The 21,548-nt window shown below is 42.2% G+C and overlaps 1 protein-coding gene across 3 annotated transcripts in view; it reads left to right on the top strand.

The window, feature by feature from the left end:
• The window catches only part of LOC112224145 (src kinase-associated phosphoprotein 1), a 47,539-nt gene that overhangs the window by 13,832 nt on the left and 12,159 nt on the right, over nt 1-21,548 (top strand). For all 3 annotated transcript variants that reach the window (XM_042305910.1, XM_024387494.2, XM_024387493.2), the window contains 7 exons: nt 10,215-10,295; nt 10,408-10,491; nt 10,612-10,736; nt 10,861-10,924; nt 11,703-11,921; nt 14,536-14,589; nt 14,876-14,985. In XM_042305910.1, coding sequence (XP_042161844.1) covers nt 10,215-10,295; nt 10,408-10,491; nt 10,612-10,736; nt 10,861-10,924; nt 11,703-11,921; nt 14,536-14,589; nt 14,876-14,985 — 737 coding nt within the window. The remainder of the gene's footprint in view (nt 1-10,214; nt 10,296-10,407; nt 10,492-10,611; nt 10,737-10,860; nt 10,925-11,702; nt 11,922-14,535; nt 14,590-14,875; nt 14,986-21,548) is intronic.

Here is a 21,548-nt window from a genome sequence, read left to right as displayed (position 1 = left end):
AATTTGGTTTTAGTAATTTAAAAGTAAATTGAGTTTATTTTAAATGTATTTTAAAAATTTTTTTTACTCAAACCCCCATCATAGGCCAGATCCGGCCCGCGGGCTGTGTGTTTGACACCCATGGTCTACATAGACAGCATGCAGAGTGGGAAGCCCGGGCTGGGTGGATCTAATCTCCCCTTTAGCTTTCAATGACACAGACAAATAGCAAAACTATCACCATGCGCTAGGTTCACCCAGAGGTTAGGCTTCCCAGGTATCTCCTGCATTCACTCCCTTGCCTCTCCCCCCTCCTATCTTGCAAATGAGAATTTGATTTTTCTCTCCACTTGAATCCATTTCTGGTGATGAATCAAGTTTTGATGCCAAGCCCAGGTGGCCCGCTGATTTCTTAGGGTAATAAATGGAGAGTAGAGAGATGTGTTGGCCTGTGCAAAGATGGTGGCACAACAGCTTCCAAGGCCTCTGGGATTCCTTTGTTTAATTGGGGCTTTAATGTAGCACTTTGAGGTCATTAACATGCCCTTGTGGAGTTATTTGAGGACACTGAATTCGATGCATCTCTCTTGTTCATCAGGGATACCTCTGGAGAGCCAATCACACTGTGTGTGTCAGCGTGACAGGGTTGCCTCTGTGTGGAACCATGTGCCTGTACTTTGTGAGCAGATTGCTTATCTACAATGGAAATGATCTCCAACGATATATTGTAGCCTGTATTGTAACTTAGCCTTATCTCAGGGAAATAGTGTGTGATCACTCTGTGTGGAAAAGAACACACTCAATCTTGTAAAAACACAGTACTTAATATTGTCAAAAAATCGAATAAAATGTTATTTGTCACATCTGCCGAATACAACAGGTGTAGCCTTTACCGTGAAATGCTTACTTACAAGCCCTTAACCAACAATGCAGTTGAAGAAATAGAGTTAAGAAAATATTTACTAAATAACTAAAGTAAAAAATAAAATAAAAAAGTAAGACAATAAAATAACAATACCGAGGCTATATACAGGGGTACCGGTACCGAGTCATTGTGCGGGGGTACAGGTTAGTCGAGGTAATTTCTACAGCGAGTTGCAGCAGTGTAAAAACAAAGGGGGTCAATGTAAATAGTCCAGGTGGCCATTTGATTGATTGTTCAGCAGACTTATGGCTTGGGGGTAGAAGCTGTTAAGGAGCCTTTTGGACATAGACTTGGCGCTCCGGTAACGTTTGCCGTGCGGTAGCAGAGAGAACAGTCTATGACTTGGGTGACTGGAGTCTTTTACAATTTTTTGGGCTTTCCTCTGACACCACCTAGTATATAGGTCCTGGATGGCAGGAAGTTCGGCCCCGGTGATGTACTGGGCTGTACGCACTACCCTCTGTAGCGTCTTGCGGCCGGATTAGATTGTTCTACTGATAATAGTCATGCGAGGATTAATCCTGAGTTTGGGAGTTTGTCCTAATGCAGATCTGTCTGCCTTCTTCTGAAAACAAAAACATTGTTAGCAATAGATCTCTCCCCTCTGAATAAACAGCTCATGGAAAATGTGTATATCAATGATTGAAACCATTTTATGTGAATTCACTACATAATAGGCCTATGTAGATAGATTTGTAGATAGATTTGAGTTTTATTTTTATTTTTACAGGGACAGTGCACATCTCAATCAACGTTTCAGTAAAAGTGCCGGTATTAGCCAGCCGGCTCATTTTCAACCACAGTCCCTGGGCAGGTTATTAAAAACAATTACAATAACAATACAGACAATCATTGAGCAGTGAGCACACGCAGAGCAACATAGGACAAGCAAGACGCAGCATGCACACAGAGTAACATAGCACAAAAAGCAACAAGATAATATCCATAAAAGCAACAAAGTGTTTCCACACCTCACAAGCTACAGACAACATGGAAAGTGGCAATACACAGCTAGGGATTATGTTCACAAATCTGATTGGCCTTTAGCCATGTCTTCATGTTTTTTGTGAAAGTGTGATAGGTGGTGCAGTTATGTGTGTCTGATGTCAGTGTATTCCAAACACGAGAAGCTCTCAACATTATATTAATATAGTGTTGATCCATAAGTTAAATTGATTTATAAAGCAAGTAAAATGATTAAATAACACTCATCAGCAAGCACACCACAATGCAAATAATAATGGGCTAAATCTAATCATAGAGCGAGGCGTATTCTATTCAAATAGCAGATTACTTTATTGGACTTTTGGCACTAAATTACCACTGTGCCACAGATATTTTCAATTCTGGTTATTTTTGTTGTATGTTTATTGTTCTCATAAATTACAAATTATGTTACTACATTGATACATGGATTAAAAATCAAATGATTTTTATTGTTGATTCAGTAAAGCCCATATAAGTGTCTAAGAAATATTCATATTCTATAACCAATACAAAAAATGACAATGTACAAATAATCAGACACATAGGGAGGGTGATCAGTGCCAGTTCCAAAATGCAAAACTTAAATGCTCAATTGAAATGCACAACATTATAAATGCATTTATATTTTCATATAACTGCACATGATTCATGCCACAATGAAATTACAAAGTTAAAATGAAAATCGAAAAACGGTTAATGGTAAACAGAAAATGGCAGATGATTAACAGAAAATCGTAAATGCAATGAGCAAAGTGAAATGGAAAGTGGCTGTTTTCATTTTCCAACCTCTCTCTTTTCACTTTCACTTTCAAAGTGTATGCAAATTATTTCCTGGAGGCGTGAACCAGAAGAGAAACACGGCACCACCATGTAGTTGTACATCCTAGACATGTCACGCTGGCTGTGGATTGATTTTAGACTAGTGTAGCCACCGGGGTTTGAATCTGGTGTTTTGTAAACCAGAAGAACATATTAGCCTGCTAAGCCAAAGTTACTCAACACAAGGCAAAGTTATTCATCACATGTGGGTTGTGGGTAGTCACCGAACCACTTCTTCCTGGTTAGTAGTTCGCATGATGAGTAACCTTGAATAGTTGCCTGAATAGTTGCATTGGCTATAGGCTTTGGTTTAGTGGACTAATGTGCTCTTCTGATGTGCAGAAGACTGTTGTTCAAACCCTGTTTGTTATATTTGTCCTGTGGCTCAGGTTTGTCTCTGTGAGGAGGAGGAGGTCAAAGGAGGGTGAATTGTAACTGAGGTGATTCAGTTACCACACATGAAGGCCTAACCTTGCCTGAGATCGGAAGTTGCATTCGCTCCCCGAATCAATGCTAGGCTTCAGCTTCAAGTCTATGCTTTTCTGGTTCGCGGGAGACCTGGGTTGGCTTGGTTCGCAGCCTGTGAGTTGGTTACACTAGTTTAAAATCCATGTACAGAAGCCCGGCATGGCTGGGATGTATGACGGTGTGGTATGGCTCTCTTGGTTCACGCCTCCAAGAAGCAATTTGCATACACTTTGAAAATTAAAATGGAAAATGAAAGACAAAATTCTTAATTGGGTAGTTGGAAAAGGAAAACAGCAACTTTCAAATTCCCTAGTTAAATTGATTTAAAAATCAAGTAAAATGATTAAATAACACTCATCAGCAAGCACACCACAATGCAAACAATAATGGGCTAAATCTAATCATAGAGCGAGGCTTATTCTATTCAAACAGCAGTGTACAGTATCTGTACAATGTACAGTATCTTCCACCAGTTTTAGCCCTTGTTTCTCATCAAATAAAATGTATTGGTACATTAGAATGGCTAATAATGATCAATATTTTCCCACAAATGGAAGAACCACTGAGGTTTTCATGAGACAGATGACATGATCAAGGAAACTCTAAAGTTCTAGACATTTCCCCCCTTATTGGCTGGCTGAGAAATCTTTATTTAGATTTGTATGTAAACAAAACAAATGGATATTATTTTATATTTCCATAGAAAAACGTTATGTTGCATGTCTTATACTCAATCCATTTCGCAACAATAGCCTCTATCAAAACATACAACTAGTAAGACAATTATTATCTTATCCAAAATGGCTTTAATTTGACTTTTTAGATGATAATTTATACATTAATCCCAGGTATAGCTTACTTTGATTTTTTTGCTGCTACTTCTCAGTTCCCACAATATTAGCACAAAACAGTTGTACTTTGCTTCCTGATGTAAATGATGGCAATTGCCAATATGTATGTAAACGAAATCCCTTTTAGTTTTTATTCCCACTCTATGCCGACCTAGATTTATACATTTTCATCCGAAACTCCCTTATTGGTTTGCTGTTGTATTCAGTGATTTATCACAGATAGACAAACTTTCCTGTGGGCCGTGCTCCGCCATTGTTGGTATTTGTATCCCAACTGTAGTTTTTCCAAGTGTCAGTGAGGCGGCTGAAAGCCATTCCCTGTGATTAGAGGATAATTGTATCTGCAGTTAAGCATTTGAATAGTGGTTGTAAATCTATGAGAGGGAATTTAGTGCGATATAGTCACTCCTTATGGCTTCCCAGGGGGAACCTGATGTCACTTAAGATTGCTCCCTCTGCCCCTGAACACTGGCACAGGGAATGGGAAAGCAGCAGAGCCTGGCAGGACTGACACAATATTTTTTATCCTGCACAGAGGCACAGAAAGGCAAGCGATCTGCTCCCTCTCATAGCCATTGGCCTACACAGAGGCTAATATTTGACCTCTCGTTGCTATCACAATACCGATACATAACATACTGTACATTCTATTTACATAAATAAAACATGGATCTCTACCTCTACTGCTTTTGCTCAGAAGCATACATTACAAGATTGATTCTATATGCTCTGCGTATCGATAAGTAAAATCCAAATCAGATCAGTGGTTGGAGTTGGGGGCAGGGAGGACATTTGGACTTTAACCTCAGAGCCTCTGTGTCTCTCCTCCTCCCCCTGATGGTGGCTTTGTGGAGGGATGCACACACAGGGAAGAAGGAGGCTCTCCTACTGTAATGAGGAGAAATGTCTCCATTTAGCCTGGGCTGTGTGCAGATGGAGTGCTGGGCAGGGTGAGGGTGCACTGAGTGGATCCTTTTTCCTAATTAAGGACAGTGTCGGAGGGGGTCACACTGTCGCTCTGTCTTCCAAAGCAGCATTCCTCCCTCTCTCTGTCCCCCAGGCCTGGGGGGCAGCCTCTGCCTTCTGGTTCACCTCATCACCAGGGTTCACACTGGGGTCAGGTCTTGGCCCTGTTTTTTCTCTACTCCGACTCAATGCAGTATCTTTCTCAGCAAAAGACACAGGAATGAGGCTAGTGCTAGGGACTGAGGAGAAACAGTATGGTTCCTATCCTAATTCTCTCCCGGTAAGAGGTGTGTCATCAATTCACCAGCTCTACTAACCCACCTGACCCAGCTTGAACAGTTCCAGGACACAACCATTTTGGCTCACCTAAAACTGATTAGGAGAAAGTCCACTCCTGGATAGGATGGTTAGCAGCTGTATATGGCAAGGCCCTCCAGGTAACGATGAGTAATTTAACCCAGGTTATGTTGACACCTAACCAGGGTAGTTTCACATTGAGCTGATACACTGAGTCTGGGCAGTACCCTGCACACCAGGCTGGCCACCTTGAGATTTTTATGTTACTCAATGTAAATCACTGACAGCCTCTTTACACCATTTATTGTTTTTATAACACATTTGTTGCGTCATGGCAATATAGATATAATATAATGTGTTCGTCCTCCCAACTACCATTTGCCTTCATTATGATTCACTCTCTAGCCAGCCTCGGATTGACTTGCAGCATAACTAAAGTAGATTTTAATGGGAGAATACATTAACTCCTTCTGGTCATTATCACATAAATCAAGAGATTTTTGCTGGATCAACTGCTGAGCTCGTAACACCATGCTGAGACTAAGGGTGAATAACCAAATGAGAGAGAGTGGCCATGACACTGCTATGGCAGCTCACATGCATCATATATCACTTTGGTTTAAGGGTTAACATGGGGTTTTTGAAGGTGTATATCTGTTTAATTAATAACAATATAAATGATATGAATGACACTAATTTAAACAGGAAAGAATGAAAATTAAGGAGATGCATAGCGCTGAATAATTAATAATGCAATTTACGATTGATAGAAGAACCGCCTCCATCTTGGATTTGGAAGAAGCCTTCAATAGATGGTGCTCTTCAGTTTAGGGAAAATATCATCTCATTGCTTCTTTATGTGTCTGTGTTTTAAGAAACATCCCAATTGAAACAAATTGGATTGTGTATTTGTGGTTTGTGTGAATCACACATGTTTTTAATAAATAGTTTCACATTTTGGCTCAAACCAAGAGTAGAAACATTGCTATACCTGTTGATAAGTATTTTCATAAGACGAGGTATTGCTTGCTCTCAACCAATCAGAATTTGTTATACAGAGGGGTGGGATAAAAATATGTCAGGGGAGTAGGATTTCTGACTGTACATTATGTGAACTTTAAGGTTACACTGCTACCCTGTGATAGAACCCTGAACCAATCAAGAATCATTCTAAATCACCAGCCCCTTAATTGTTGGTGAATTTTGTCCTCAAGCTGTCAGAGCAATTCCTTGACCCTTGCGATATATTTTAAATCCAGTATGAACCACATCCCTGGTTTAAACCATGAGGCCTGGTCAAGGAGCTCCCTTTGAGGGTGAGAAGCCATCGTTCTGTTGTTTACTGATTCAAGCAAATCTAACCATCCCTTTGTTGACTTTATGTCTCCTCAACTATTAACTGGGAAAGGCCTTTGAAAAGGGAAGGAAGTAGATGGATGAGGGGATTGCCATGACAAGGAAGCAGGCCTGGAACAGAGAACTGGATGGATGAGGTGACTGGGCTTTTGTTATGATAAGATTCTCTTTAACAAAATAGTCTGTAGCGGCGTAGCGCCAGCTGCCGTATTTTTAGTGACACGAGTCAAGTCATCCACAAAGCAGAGTGATATGTGAGTGTGGTAGTGTCATGAGGTGTCTTGGACCGTACTCTGAGTTGACCGCCAGTGAAAACCTTATCTGTCAGTAGAACCTGCGAGGTACAGCGGCCAGTGCAGCGTTTATATGTCACACACGGATAGGATGGGCTTATAACGTGATTCTCTGTTATGTTCCTTATACGGCATGAAGTTCAGATATGACTTTGATTCCATTGCATTCTGGACCAGGTTCATTTGCATACAGTAAAACAACAGGGGCAGATAGCCACTGACATTTTGGCTAGGGGAGCTCTACCAGTGCAGCCTAGAAGCTATCAGCTCTGTCTCTTCCTCTCTCGTGTTTTGGATTTTGTAATAAATGAGAGAGACGCTCCTTTCCGCTGAACGTTTGGAGGGTTTCATCTACTTTGTTTGGACAAGAAGACTTAGTTGTGGCGCAGTGTGTTTGGTTTTGTTCGTTGAAAGTCAAGGTCTGGTCCAAAGGGGATGGATTCCAGGCCACTTTCTCTGTCATCCGTGGTCCGAATTGAATTAAAGGTCACACAGACTAGTATAAATGGGATTTAAATAACTCCTGCACCCCAAACCAAAGGGGGCCACCTGTTCCCCCATCCTCCCTCCTTGGTAACTAGGCTCAAGCCTGATGACAGGTTAATTGAAAAGTGGTTGGGATTGAGCTTTGTTTTGTCATGTATGTTCAGGAGGACAGGCACTTTGGTTGAATTCCATTCAACTGTGGAATCCTAGATGGAGTCGTAAAGAGAGACAAATAATGGCCATTTAAAGTCAAAATGAAGATGTAGTGGATGTTTAAATCAAATCCAATTGTATTTGTCACATGCTTCATAAACAACATGTGTAGACTAACAGTGAAATGCTTATGGGTCCGTTTCCAACATTGCAGAGTTAAAGATTTGAAAAATATATATATAAATAGTGACACGAGGAATGAATACATATTGAATAATGAATAACAATTATGAGTAAAAAATAACATGGCTGTATACAGGGAGTACCAGTACCGAGTCGATTTACAGAAATACAAGATCATTGTAGGTAGTTCTGTACATATAAGGAAGGGGTAAAGTGATTACTTGTGCAGTATTACTTTAGTGCCGTGTTGCAAACAGGATTCACATTTGTGAAAATTTTGATCATGTACAGGCTTCCTTCTTTCCACTGTCATTTAGGTTAGTATTGTGGAGTAACTACAATGTTGTTGACCCATCCTCAGTTTTATCCTATCACAGCCTTTTAAAATCTGTAACTGTTTTAAAGTCACCGTTGGCCTCATGGTGAAATCCCTCCGGGGTTTCATTCCTCTCCGGCAACTGAGTTTAGGAAGGACGCCTGTATCTTTGTGGTGACTGGATGTATTGATACACCATCCAAAGTGTAATTAATAACTTCACTATGCTCAAAGGGGTATTCAATGTCTGCTTTTTACATGTTTTACCCATCTACCAATAGGTGCCCTTCTTTGCGAGGCATTGGAAAATCTCCCTGGTCTTTGTGGTTGAATCGGTGTTTAAAATTCCCTGCTCAACTGAAGGACCTTACAGATAATTGTTAAACATTATTGTTGCAACTCTGTCCATGCAACTTATGTGACTTGTTAATAACATTTCTACTTCTGAACTTATTTAGGTTTGCCAAAAAAAAAAGGGTTTGAGTTCTTATTGACTCAATCAGTTTCAGCTTTACATTTTGAATTCATTTGTAAAAGTGCCAAGAAACACAAGTCCACTTTGGCATGGGTTATTGTGTGTAGGCCAGTGACATGTATGTATGTGTATGTGTGAGTATGTATGTGTGTGTGCAAGACAGTTAGTGCAAATGTAACAGTATAACTTTAGTCCGTCCCCTCGGCCATACCCGGGCTCGAACCAGGGACCCTCTGCACACATCAACAACTGACACCCACGAAGCATCGTTACCCATCGCTCCACAAAAGCCGTGGCCCTTGCAGAGCAAGGGGAACCACTACTTCAAGGTCTCAAAGTGAGTGACGTCACCGATTGAAATGCTAATAGCGCGCACCACCGCTAACTAACTAGTCATTTCACATCGGTTACACAAAGCAGGGTCAATGCAGGGATTCCGGGTAGCCATTTGATTAGCTATTTAGCAGTCTTGTTTAGCAGTCTTATGGCTTGGGGGTAGAAGCTGTTCAAGGTCCCGTTGGTTCCAGACTTGGTGCACTGGTACCGGCTTGCCGTGCGGTAGCAGAGAGAACCGTCTATGGCTTGGTTGGTTGGAGTCTTTGGCCCCAGTGATATACTCACCACCCTCTGTAGCGCCTTGCAATCGGGTGCCTTGCAGTGGTCGTACCAAGTGGTGATGCAGCCAGTCAATATGCTCTCAATGGTGCAGCTTTAGAACCTTTTGAAGATCTGAGGGCCCATGCCAAATCTTTTCAGCCTCCTGAGGGGGAAGAGGCACTGCCGTGCCCTCTTCACAAATGTGTGGGTGTGTGTGGACCATGTTAATCCCATGTCTCTGACCTCCTCCCTGTAGGCTGCCTCATCGTTGTTGGTGATCTGTCCTACCACTGACATGTCGTCAACAAACTTGATGATGGCTTTGGAATAGTGCGCAGCAACGCAGTCATGCGTGAAAAGGGTGTACAGGAGGGGACTAAGCACACACTCCTGAGAGGCCCCGGTGTTGATGGTCAGCGTGGCGGATGTGTTGTTGCCTAACCCTCACCGCCTGGGGCGGCCCATCAGGAAGTCCAGGATCCAGTTGCAGAGGGAGGTGTCAGATCTCAGGGTCCTGAACTTGCCCTGATTTTACACTGCTACATGTGTAACATGGTGCGGCTTTCTGTAACACATCTGTTAGATGTCAGTTAATAGCACACACCTAAAGGCCTCTGAGGTGCAGAGTCACTGTATAACTGAAGCTCCAGACCAGGAGGGAGTCATACAGAGACCCTTTCTGTTCATTCCCCACTGCATTGTTGGTTAAAGGGCTTGTACGTAAGCATTTCACTGTTGTATTCTGTGCATGTGACAAATACAATTTGATTTGATTTGATTTTGCAGTGGGAGCAGAGGTACTGTATCTGCTGCATCGTTAATCTGCAGCACCAAAATTGTTCTGTCATCTCAGTACATTTACAGAAGTGCTGTAAATGTATTGATCCCAGTTTCCCCTAAGCTAGCAGTGGTGTATTTGATCCAGGGACAGCTGGCAGTGTGGCCTGTTGCTGCTTCCTGGGTATGAGAGAACCATCTTCAACATGGAGTCCATGACAAATGCAATAATAGACCAACATTTTTCTGTCAACTTATATGTATCCTACTTTGTGATCTTCCACAGACTTTGAGGAGATCCAAATGGTGGCAGCCCAGGATCTCAGTAACATCTTGAAACAAGGCTACCTGGAAAAGAAACGACGGGGTACCAAGATTATGGAGTCGATTATTATGGAAATATTGAATGTTGAGTGCTCATTTAAATACGTGTGGGAAGAATTACATCATTTGTTATTTTCATTACGTTTTCCATTTAGATCACAGCTTCTTCAGCTTAGAATGGCAAAAGCGATGGTGTGTCCTCAATAACACAATATTCTACTACTTTGGGAGCGACAAGGGTTGGTTTGATCCCTTACATAACACTAAGACATACAATGTACCCATGTAGTCATTTATGCCTGGAACTCATACCTGTGAACATTCTGGTGAGGAGATTGAGTTGACACTTCTTCCTTCAGACAAGCAGCAGAAGGGCTCCTTCTATATCAATGGCTACAGCGCAGAGCTGGTGGCCAACCTACGTAAAGACTCAAAGAAGAATGCCTGCTTTGAGCTGAGTGCCCCTGACCGACGCTCCTTTCAGGTGGGTGTACAGTACAATAACAATACAACTGACTCCTAACAATGGGATTGAATGACAGTAATGTTTCATAGCATACCAGTCTGACCTAATGATCATACTTTATGATGGTGTCTATCCTCCCCAGTTCACTGCTAGCAGTCCGCGAGAGGCCAGGGAATGGGTGGATCAGATAAACTTTGTCCTGAAAGGTATATCTACATAGTTCGAAAACGATTTCAAAGATACAGTAGTAGAAAATGATATAGTGATGGTTGTGTATGTTTTCTTGTCCTCTGTTAGATTGCTATTGCCTGAAAGGGCAGAAAACAAACCATTTTATATCCATTCCCAAATATATCCATCCCCAAAACGACCAATCAGACGCCTTCCAAACCTCCTCATCCGCTACGTCACAAGGCATTCATGTCACGTGTCGTCCTCCCCCCCTAATAATTTCACCCTTACGGGAAATTGATTGATAGTTGTTCTGGTTATCTTCTAGCGACATTGATTTCTGCCTGGCCTATGGTGTATCACAGAGGACCTGATACCCTGTGTTGCAGTGCCCAGTCGTCAGCAATCACAGCGCTGCTCCATCTGAGAGAGGCGAGCTGCACCGGCTGCTCTTAAATGGGCTGATTTGCGGGATGTAACAGACACCCCATCATTTGTCTTGTCCTCTTTTACTACTAAACAAGATCCAGATAGACATGGAGTTCGAGGCGAAGATTTTGCTCTCTGTTACTTGCTCTGGATTTATGAAGGGTGGATTTTTCCTTTTTCCCGCCAACTGTTCATCAAAGGAGTACATTAATGTCCAATAGAATGACTAGATGTTTCACAGATATCTTTTAAAATATAATCAAATGGGGAAGTCAGTGGATGCCATCTTCTACTCTGGGCCCTTTGGGGAGGGAGGAAGGGAGGGAGGGAGAGAGAGAGAGAGAGACTGCTCATTATTTTATGCCATGTCTGTGTCCCATGCAGATTTGAGTTCCAGCTTCATCCCCTTTGATGACGATGAGGAAGAGGAAGAGGAGGAGGAGACCTATGATGACATTGAGGGGGTGACCGGGGCGGCCCCCGCCCCCGCCCCCGTCCTGCCCCAGCAGGCCAAAGCCTCTCTCAGTAGCCAGGAGGAATGGAGGTCCAAGCAGGGGGGGCAAGAGGAAGCAGAGGAGGATGATATCTACGAGGTGCTCCCAGGTATGAGAACACACACATTCTCATTACCCCTCAGAGATGCATCACTATCACTGTAACTCAAAGACTAATTACACATTATAAATAATTCATTCTTAATAAGAGTGTCAGAGGTCTGGTTGCTGTTTACAGAGTAAATACAGGACTGGCCCACAGGCAGGTGGGTGGCTAAAGGGATCCTGAGAACGACCAAAGGGGGCGACTTCTCAGTGTCATTATCCATCACTCCATTTAAGATACATCAAGATTCTGTTTCCCCTTTGCCGAAATCATTGGTTGGAGAGATATGTGTCTTGTCAACTGCCTTTTCACCATAAAAAGCCATCTGGGATGGTTACAGACCCTGACCACAGATGGTGTATCGAATGTCTTTTTCTTTCACTTTCTCACCCTACCACTTATCAATCTCTCTTTCCTTCTTTGATCGCTCTCAGATGTTCTTAAAAGGCACTGGACGTAGTACATTGATTTACAAACCTTGTTCTTTTCACATATTTCTTTTAAAGAAAGATATTTTCCTGTTATTATAATTATTGTAACAAGTTACATTTTAATGGGTAACCATGGCTGTTAAGTTGGTGCAGTAGGTGTATTGGTCAGTGGTCTGGGTGTATTTGTGTTTGTGTGTGTGTGTGTGTGTGTGTGCGTGTGTGTGCACATATGCATCTTTGTGTGTGTGTCTTTTCCCTGCTGTTACTGGAAGCAGAGGGCAGGTTGGTCTGGAGGGTGTATAGGGTTGCTGGCTGGTGGCTTTACTGTCAGACTGACAGCGTGACGATGGATGTGGGAGAGAGAGAGCAGGGATATCACTGTCACCTCTCAGACCACGAGGTGCCACGCCCGTAATCCATGTCACACGTAGCTCTATAAGGCTAAGGAGGTTGAGAAATGTCCCCTTTAGATATTTGGTTTATGTGATTCAAAGTTAACAGTAGCATATGGTAAAAGTTTAAAACTCTGTTGTTCATTGTAATGTGGTAAAGTGCACATCCCTGCTTGTCTGGTCAATTGATTAGCACTGTTAACACGTAAGGTAGAGTAAGTGCCCTATTGGCTGCGTGTCGGCAAGGCCGGCGGGCTCAATAGGCAGGATTAGGCGGCCTCCTATGGTGCCAGCATTTTCTGAGCTAAACTGACCAAGACGCACCTCCAACAACAACACATAAAACATCACATAATTCTGCCCAAAAACAATGACATTTTATTCCAACCAGTGGCATATGGGCTTTTTAGGTGAGCGCTGATGACACCGTGTGATAAGCAGTGCCCATGTTGTCAAAGGCAGGGGCGCAAAATATTTGTATTGTCCATTCCCAGCGCACCTCTCCAGGGTGTTATTGGAGACACGCATCTAACATAAATCATTTAGCAGATATATGATATGGTAGAAAGAGTATGTGGCCTTTTCTGAAGCCTACAGGCTGGAGATAAAATGTATGACAATGTAATGAGACGGACACTTTTTACATCATGCAGGTTTCTCCAGATCAAATTGCCAAACCTAAATGGCGCTCAAGCAAATAATAAATGCACTGTCATGTTAACAAACAACATATCCTAAAAACAGGACAGATCAAAGTAAAATGGATAATATCGAATGGACCAATCACAACTGTTGTCCAGGAGTTTCACCCTGTTGTCATGATCAGTGATTTCAAGTTTGTATCCTTCTATTTTTGACATGTTGATCATAGCGAAAAAGAAAATACTTCTGCATTTCCCGCTGTGGAAACACATTGTAAATAGGCTCACGATAACTCCTGATAAAGTTGGGTAGAAGATATTCAGTGCTTAAATAGCCAAGTTGATTAGTCACAGGAATCAGGACTAATAAAGGAAATGCAATGGCCTGTTTTACAAATGGTGGGCCTACCACATGGATGGGAGTTCATAAAATTACATTGCGGGCCGACATGGTTGGCTACACCAGATTAAGCACAAGACAATGTCTTTTGGTCGTCTTTTTTTGGTCCGATTCGGACCGGACGTCTTTTTTTGTCTTATATAAATGGTAGGTTTACGACATAGATGGGCATTCATAAAATTCAATTTCAGGCAGCACTGTAGGCTACACCTCCGTAAGCATGGACCGTCGCTGACATCTTTTCAACGTCTTTTTTTGGACTGGCATATTTTTTACGTCAGGAAAATACTTGTTTTCAACATCCGGAAAATAAGTATTTTCCACTTTCATTCAGAACTAAAAAAGGAACCTGATTTCAACGTCTGTAAACACGTATTTTTCAACGTCCGGAAAAGATGCCTTTTCAAAGTCCTGGAAAATATTTATTTTAAACATATGGAAAATACCTTTTCACCTTTCATTCAGAACTCAACTTCTACGTCTGGAAAATACGTATTTTTTTATATCTTTTCAACGTAATTTTGCTTACTGTGACTATTCTGGTTTTGCATGAGGGCGGCATTTTTTGGTCTCGCCTGGGGTGGCAGAACGGCAAGGACATGCCCTGGTGTAAGTATGTAGTCGTGTCCAGGGCCAAGGGAGGTGGTGGCAAGACAGGTGGTACCCACATCTCCACAATATAGAAAGTGCATTATCTTTTTCAGGAAAGGTCTTGGAATTTCTCACCTCTTTTGTTTTCATCCCATTTTCCAGACGATGACTTTCCAGAACCAATTGAGGAGATCAGTGAGAAGAGCACAAAACCAGGTCTGAATACCAAAGAGCACGCATTGACCAGCAAAATAGGAAAGTAAAAAAATGAATGTATAAATGTTGGATACCCTTTCAACAATCTGTATCAACTTTTCATCTTCCACAAAGTCCCATTTGTCAGCTGTTTATGTTAATACAAGATAGATGAGGGTATGAAGGAAATGAGATATCAGCAAGCTGCTGTTCTAGAGAGGCGGTGTATAGGTGTCACTTTTATAGAGTTAAAGATAAGTGTATTACTGACATATTTTGGTCAACAGCATTGTGTGTTTTTCCTTAGTCTGGTCCATGGACTATGCCAACTACTACCAGGGCTTGTGGGACTGTGAGGCAGACGAGCCTGATGAGCTGGCCTTCCAGAGAGGTGACCTCATCTATATCGTCAGTAAGGTCAGCATCAACAACGCCAGTCAAAGTTCCTTCATACACTTCATCAACACGCTACATATAGTATGTTCTATTCCAATTCGATTCTATTCTGATATTTTCCAAATAACGCCTCAATCCCTTTTTGTAACACTTATTTATTTAAGTCTAACTCCAACCCATCCATTGTCCAATCCAAGGGGGGGGGGGGACCTATCAGATGCTCAGTAATGGGATTGTGGTACATTACTGAGTCTGTATCTGTATCATGGGGGTTAATTGAGAGAGCAGCCATGCGAAACCCCGCTGTGTTCAACACAAATTGCAGGTGAAGCATCCTGCATCTCAGCTTTTTTCCATCAATCTATTTCCCTGTGTTTTATGGCAATTGTGTAGTAACATGCAGTCTATCTACTTGTTACAGCCACTCTAGTGGAAATCAATGTGTTGTAATTTGGGCACCGCCGCCCACTAAGCTTTTCAAGACCTTGTTCGCAGATTGAAGCTATTTTGGAAGGCTTGGATTTGTGTGTCATCATATATCCTGTTTTTACAGTATGTACAACTGGTATTTTATAGAAAGAGTTAAGAATCATTTTTAGTTGAACACGGTGGTCTCCTCTGCAGTATCAGATAAAGGAGCATGTGTCTATGTGTACTAGTTTATAAGGGAATGTCAAAACAACCCAGTCCATTTTTCATAGAAGCATAATAATGCTACCTGCTCTGAATCTGTTGGAAGTGGATCAAGAAGACATTACCAGCCTTCAAGTGTTTTAGGATTTCTACAGTATTACCTTTCAGTGTAGGTGTTGGCTTACCTACCTTTCACTGTAACAGACCAACTGTTAGTGGCTGTAGCTGTACCATCTGGTACACGGCTATAATGATACAGATGACTCGTTTTGTCAAGCCGATAGACTACAACAGAGCCTTCTAACGGTCCCGTAATTGATTGAAAGTGAGGGCCTCATTGTAATTAATTTAGAGGTGATTCCTTCCTGTCTGTTTCTGAGTGGAAGCCTTTGGTTTAGTGTGACACTAGTCCACCCGTGTCCCACTCACACTCATAACCTTGTACCACATTTTCCTCATGAATTACACGATTAGGACCCTACGTGGCTATGTTTGTTTTAACGAGCCTTAGGGGAGGGCAATCCCTGTCCCCTCTCTGGTGCGTCAGTAGAGCAGTCGATTTAGTTTAACAGGGGTTTCCTGGGAATCCTGACCTCTAAGAATGAAATACAGGCCCTTGGCTGCAACTTAAGCCTAGCTCTAACTGGGGAACACAGACATAAAATGGCCATAATAAAACTAAGGCCCATAAATTCTCATGAACAGAGGCTTGAGGTGTTGGGGGAGGCTGGGTGTATGGGCTCTATGTCAACACCGCCCATAATTACAAAGGAGTAAGGACACGCTCTAAGTGCTAAATCAATGGTGCTAACAAACTGTTATTTTTAAGGCCGAGGCTACAGATACTGAGTTTTCCCCCACGCCCTGCTCTACTGAGTTTTCCCCCACGTCCCTCCCGCCCCTCCGGAAACCTCTTTCTTAAAGCCTAAGATCCGGATCACATTCTGCGCATGTGTTATTTTATGCACACATTCGTTTTTCTAACTTAGCTGCTTCTCACCCTCCCCCGCCCTTCACGTTTCGCTCTTTACTCACCCTCTTCTGAACCATGAAGATGTAGTCTATGTCTCTGCCTCATATTTCTGAACAGCTGAATCAAAAACTCTGCGGTGATTAGAACGAACATTCCAAAACATATATATTATGAAGGCTCCAGCTGAATGTTCCAGGCAGCTGAGAGTGTATTCAGACCAGTAAAAAAGGGTGTTTTGCATCACCCTGTGTCATAGTTATACCATACAGTGCATTTGGAAAGTATAAAGACCCCTTGAATATTTCCACATGTTGTTACGTTACAGCTTTATTTTAAAATGGATTCAATTGTTTAAATTTTTTTAACTGAAATATAACATTTACATAAGTATTCAGACCCTTTAAATCAGTACTTTATTGAAGAATATTTGGCAGTCTTCTCGGGTATGACACTACAAGGTTGGCACATCTGTATTTGGGGAGTTTCTCCCATTCTTCTCTGCAGATCCTGTCAAGCTCTGTCAGGTTGGATGGGGAGCGTCGCTGCACAACTATTCTTAGGTCTCTCCAGATATGTTCGATCGGGTTCAGTCCGGGCTCTGGCTGGGCCACTCAAGGACATTCAGAGAGTTGTCCAGAAGCCACTCCTTGGCTGTGTGATTAGGGTCATTTCCTAGTTAAATAAAAGTTAAATAAAAAAATATACACTGCTCAAAAAAATAAAGGGAACACTAAAATAACACATCCTAGCTCTGAATGAATGAAATATTCTTATTAAATACTTTATTCATTACATGTGAATGTGCTGACAACAAAATCACACTAAAATTATCAATGGAAATCAAATTTATCAACCCATGCAGGTCTGGATTTGGAGTCACACTCAAAATTAAAGTGGAAAACCACACTACAGGCTGATCCAACTTTGATGTAATGTCCTTAAAACAAGTCAAAATGAGGCTCAGTAGTGTGTGTGGCCTCCACATGCCTGTATGACCTCCCTACAACGCCTGGGCATCCTCCTGATGAGGTGGCGGATGGTCTCCTGAGGGATCTCCTCCCAGACCTGGACTAAAGCATCCGCCAACTCCTGGACAGTCTGTGGTGCAACGTGACGTTGGTGGATGGAGCAAGACATGATGTCCCAGATGTGCTCAATTGGATTCAGGTCTGGGGAATGGGCGGGCCAGTCCATAGCATCAATGCCTTCCTCTTGCAGGAACTGCTGACACACTCCAGACACATGAGGTCTAGCATTGTCTTGCATTAGGAGGAACCCAGGGCCAACCGCACCAGCATATGGTCTCACAAGGGGTCTGAGGATCTCATCTCGGTACCTAATGGCAGTCAGGCTACCTCTGGCGAGCACATGGAGGGCTGTGCGGCCCCCCCAAAAATGCCACCCCACACCATGACTGACCCACCGCCAAACCGGTCATGCTGGAGGATGTTGCAGGCAGCAGAATGTTCTCCACGGCGTCTCCAGACTCTGTCACGTCTGTCACATGTGCTCAGTGTGAACCTGCTTTCATCTGTGAAGAGCACAGGGCGCCAGTGGCGAATTTGCCATTCTTGATGTTCTCTGGCAAATGCCAAACGTCCTGCACGGTGTTGGGCTGTAAAGCACAACCCCCACCTGTGGACGTCGGGCCCTCATACCACCCTCATGGAGTCTGTTTCTGACCGTTTGAGCAGACACATGCACATTTGTGGCCTGCTGGAGGTCATTTTGCAGGGCTCTGGCAGTGCTCCTCCTGCTCCTCCTTGCACAAAGGCGGAGGTAGCGGTCCTGCTGCTGGATTGTTGCCCTCCTGCGGCCTCCTCCACGTCTCCTGATGTACTGGCCTGTCTCCTGGTAGCGCCTCCATGCTCTGGACACTACGCTGACAGACACAGCAAACCTTCTTGCCACAGCTCGCATTGATGTGCCATCCTGGATGAGCTGCACTACCTGAGCCACTTGTGTGGGTTGTAAGACTCCGTCTCATGCTACCACTAGAGTGAAATCACCACCAGCATTCAAAAGTGACCAAAACATCAGCCAGGAAGCATAGGAACTGAGAAGTGGTCTGTGGTCACCACCTGCAGAACCACTCCTTTATTGAGGGTGTCTTGCTAATTGTCTATAATTTCCACCTGTTGTCTATTCCATTTGCACAACAACATGTGAAATTTATTGTCAATCAGTGTTGCTTCCTAAGTGGACAGTTTGATTTCACAGAAGTGTGATTGACTTGGAGTTACATTGTGTTGTTTAAGTGTTCCCTTTATTTTTTTTGAGCAGCGTATATATATAATTGTCTTCGCCCCAGTCTGAGGTCTTGAGTGCTCTGGAGCAGGTTTTCATCCAAGATCTCTCTGTATTTTTACCGTTCATCTTTCCCTCGATCTTGACTAGTCTCCCAGGCCCTGCTGCTGAAAAACATCCCCACAGCATGTGTTGCCACCACCATGCTTCACCGTAGGGATGGTGCCGGGTTTCCTCCAGATGTGATGCTTGGCATTCAGCATTCCAACATTTTCATTTTGTTCTACCTTTTTTCAATGTACATTTCTTTGTAAACAGTTGAAGTCGGAAGTTTACATATTCTTAGGTAGGAGTCATTAAAACTCGTTTTTCAACCACTCTACAAATTTCTTGTTAACAAACTATAGTTTTGGCAAGTTGGTTAGGACATCTACTTTGTGCATGACACAAGTAATTTGTCTTGTTGTTTACAGACAGATTATTTCACTTATAATTCACTGTATCACAATTCCAGGGTGTCAGAAGTTTACATACACTAAGTTGAAAAATCCAGAAAATTATTTAATGGCTTTAGAAGCTTCTGATAGGCGAATTAACATAATTTGAGTGAATTGGAGGGGTACCTGTGGATGTATTTCAAGGCCTACCTTCAAACTAAGTGTCTCTTTGCTTGACATCATAGGAAAATCTAAAAATTGTAGACCTCCACAAGTCTGGTTCATCCTTGAGAGCAATTTACAAACACCTGAAGGTACCACGTTCATCTGTACAAACAATAGTACGCAAGTATAAACACCATGGGACCACGCAGCCGTCATACCTCTCAGGAAGGAGACGCGTTCTGTCTCCTAGAGATGAACGTACTTTGGTGCAAGAAGCGAAAATCAATCCCAGAACAACAGCAATGGACCTTGTGAAGATGCTGGAGGAAACAGGTACAAAAGTATCTATATCCACAGTAAAACGAGTCCTATATCGACATAACCTGAAAGTCCGCTCAGCAAGGAAGAAGCCACTGGTCCAAAACCGCTATAAAAAAGCCAGACTACGGTTTGCAACTGCACAAAGATTGTACTTTTTGGAGAAATGTCCTCTGGTCTGATGAAACAAACTTATTGTGGGAAGCTTGTGGAAGACTACCCGAAATGTTTGACACAAGATAAACAATTTAAAGCCAAATACTGATTAAGTCTATGTAAACTTCTGACCCACTGGGAATGTGATGAAAGAAATTAAAGCTGAAATAAATCATTCTCTCTACTATTATTCTGACATTTCTCATTCTTTAAATAAAGTGGTGATCCTAACTGACCTAAGACAGGGCATTTTTACTAGGATTAAATGTAAGGAATTGTGAACAACTAAGTTGAAATGTAGTTGGCTAAGGTGTATGTAAACTTCTGACTTCAACTGTACATCCATAAAAAATATTTTGACTGGCTGAGAAATGCTGCCTTGCCTCTCTCTCTTCCAGACTCCTGACCCCTACACGTTCATTACTATGGGACAGTTGGAAATCGAATTTGAATACGACAGTTTATACAAATCTCCGCAGTTGAAAACTAAATGTTAATCTAAAAAAAAAGTGAGATAATGTCTAGATGCTTTTTATAGTGGATATCGAGTTTATAAATTGCCTGGCTGGGCTGATAAGACAGTGGATTATGCAGTCAGATGGAACAGAGTAAATAGGCATTTTAACGTCATAGATTTAGCCGGTGGTAACTTGTGGAATAGACACCAGCTGGAATGCGCGTTTAACCAATCAGCATTCAGGATTAGACCTACCCATTGTATAAATGCTGATATTGTGGCAAGTAAATATTTTACAGAAAATACATTATCAAAATGTTCGTACGAGTTACATGAAGCTAAGAAAAACATGAAATCGCTAAACTGCGTGTTTGTGTTTGTGCTTATGTTTGCAATACTGACAACAATGTTTGTACGAACATTTTGATAATGTATTTTATGTCAAATATGTAAATAGCTGCATGTATTCTCCTCCCATCCTGAAAAAAGAACATGAAATTATGCTTACTGAGGCATGGAATCCAATAGTTTGAACAATTTTGTGTACAACATGAAGTTTGTAGGCTACACCAGTGACCAGACAAAGGCGATCAAGGAGGGGGGTTGGCGGCAGTGGAGCACTCAGCACAGCAGCTACGTAGGCAGCGGTGTGCAACCAGCTACAAAAAAATAAAATCATGCACATTGGCAGAAATATCATCAAAAAAATTCTAGGCACGTTGGAATACAGAAACTCTGTGATTTGATTAACTGCCTGAGTGTAGACCAGGCTAAGGGCTGGCCACAGGCACGGTGTCGTATGGCTGTGAACTGAGTATTTACATGACGATTATACAAAGAGCCCCCATCAATTATTATTGATCTAGCGAGATATTACTGTAAAGAGGAGCATTTTTACAGTATTTGTGTGTTTCTTTTTATTGGATAGTTTTTTTTTTACTGTGTTTGTATATAAGGGGAATATATCTGTGTGTGTGTGTGTGTGTGTGTGTGTGTGTGTGTGTGTGTGTGTGTGTGTGTGTGTGTGTGTGTGTGTGTGTGTGTGTGTGTGTGTGTGTGTGTGTGTGTGTGTGTGTGTGTGACATTTTAGAGCATGTCATGTTTTTAGCTGTTATAGATTCTGCTAATAAACATTATCATACTAATATCAAACTATTTTTTTTTTTTACTACTTCCTACCATTTTTATATTTTTTGGA

This window comes from Oncorhynchus tshawytscha, linkage group LG25 (assembly GCF_018296145.1).
Source record: "Oncorhynchus tshawytscha isolate Ot180627B linkage group LG25, Otsh_v2.0, whole genome shotgun sequence".
In the NCBI taxonomy this organism is placed as follows: Eukaryota; Metazoa; Chordata; class Actinopteri; order Salmoniformes; family Salmonidae; genus Oncorhynchus; species Oncorhynchus tshawytscha.
This window is presented reverse-complemented; position numbering and strand designations above follow the sequence as displayed.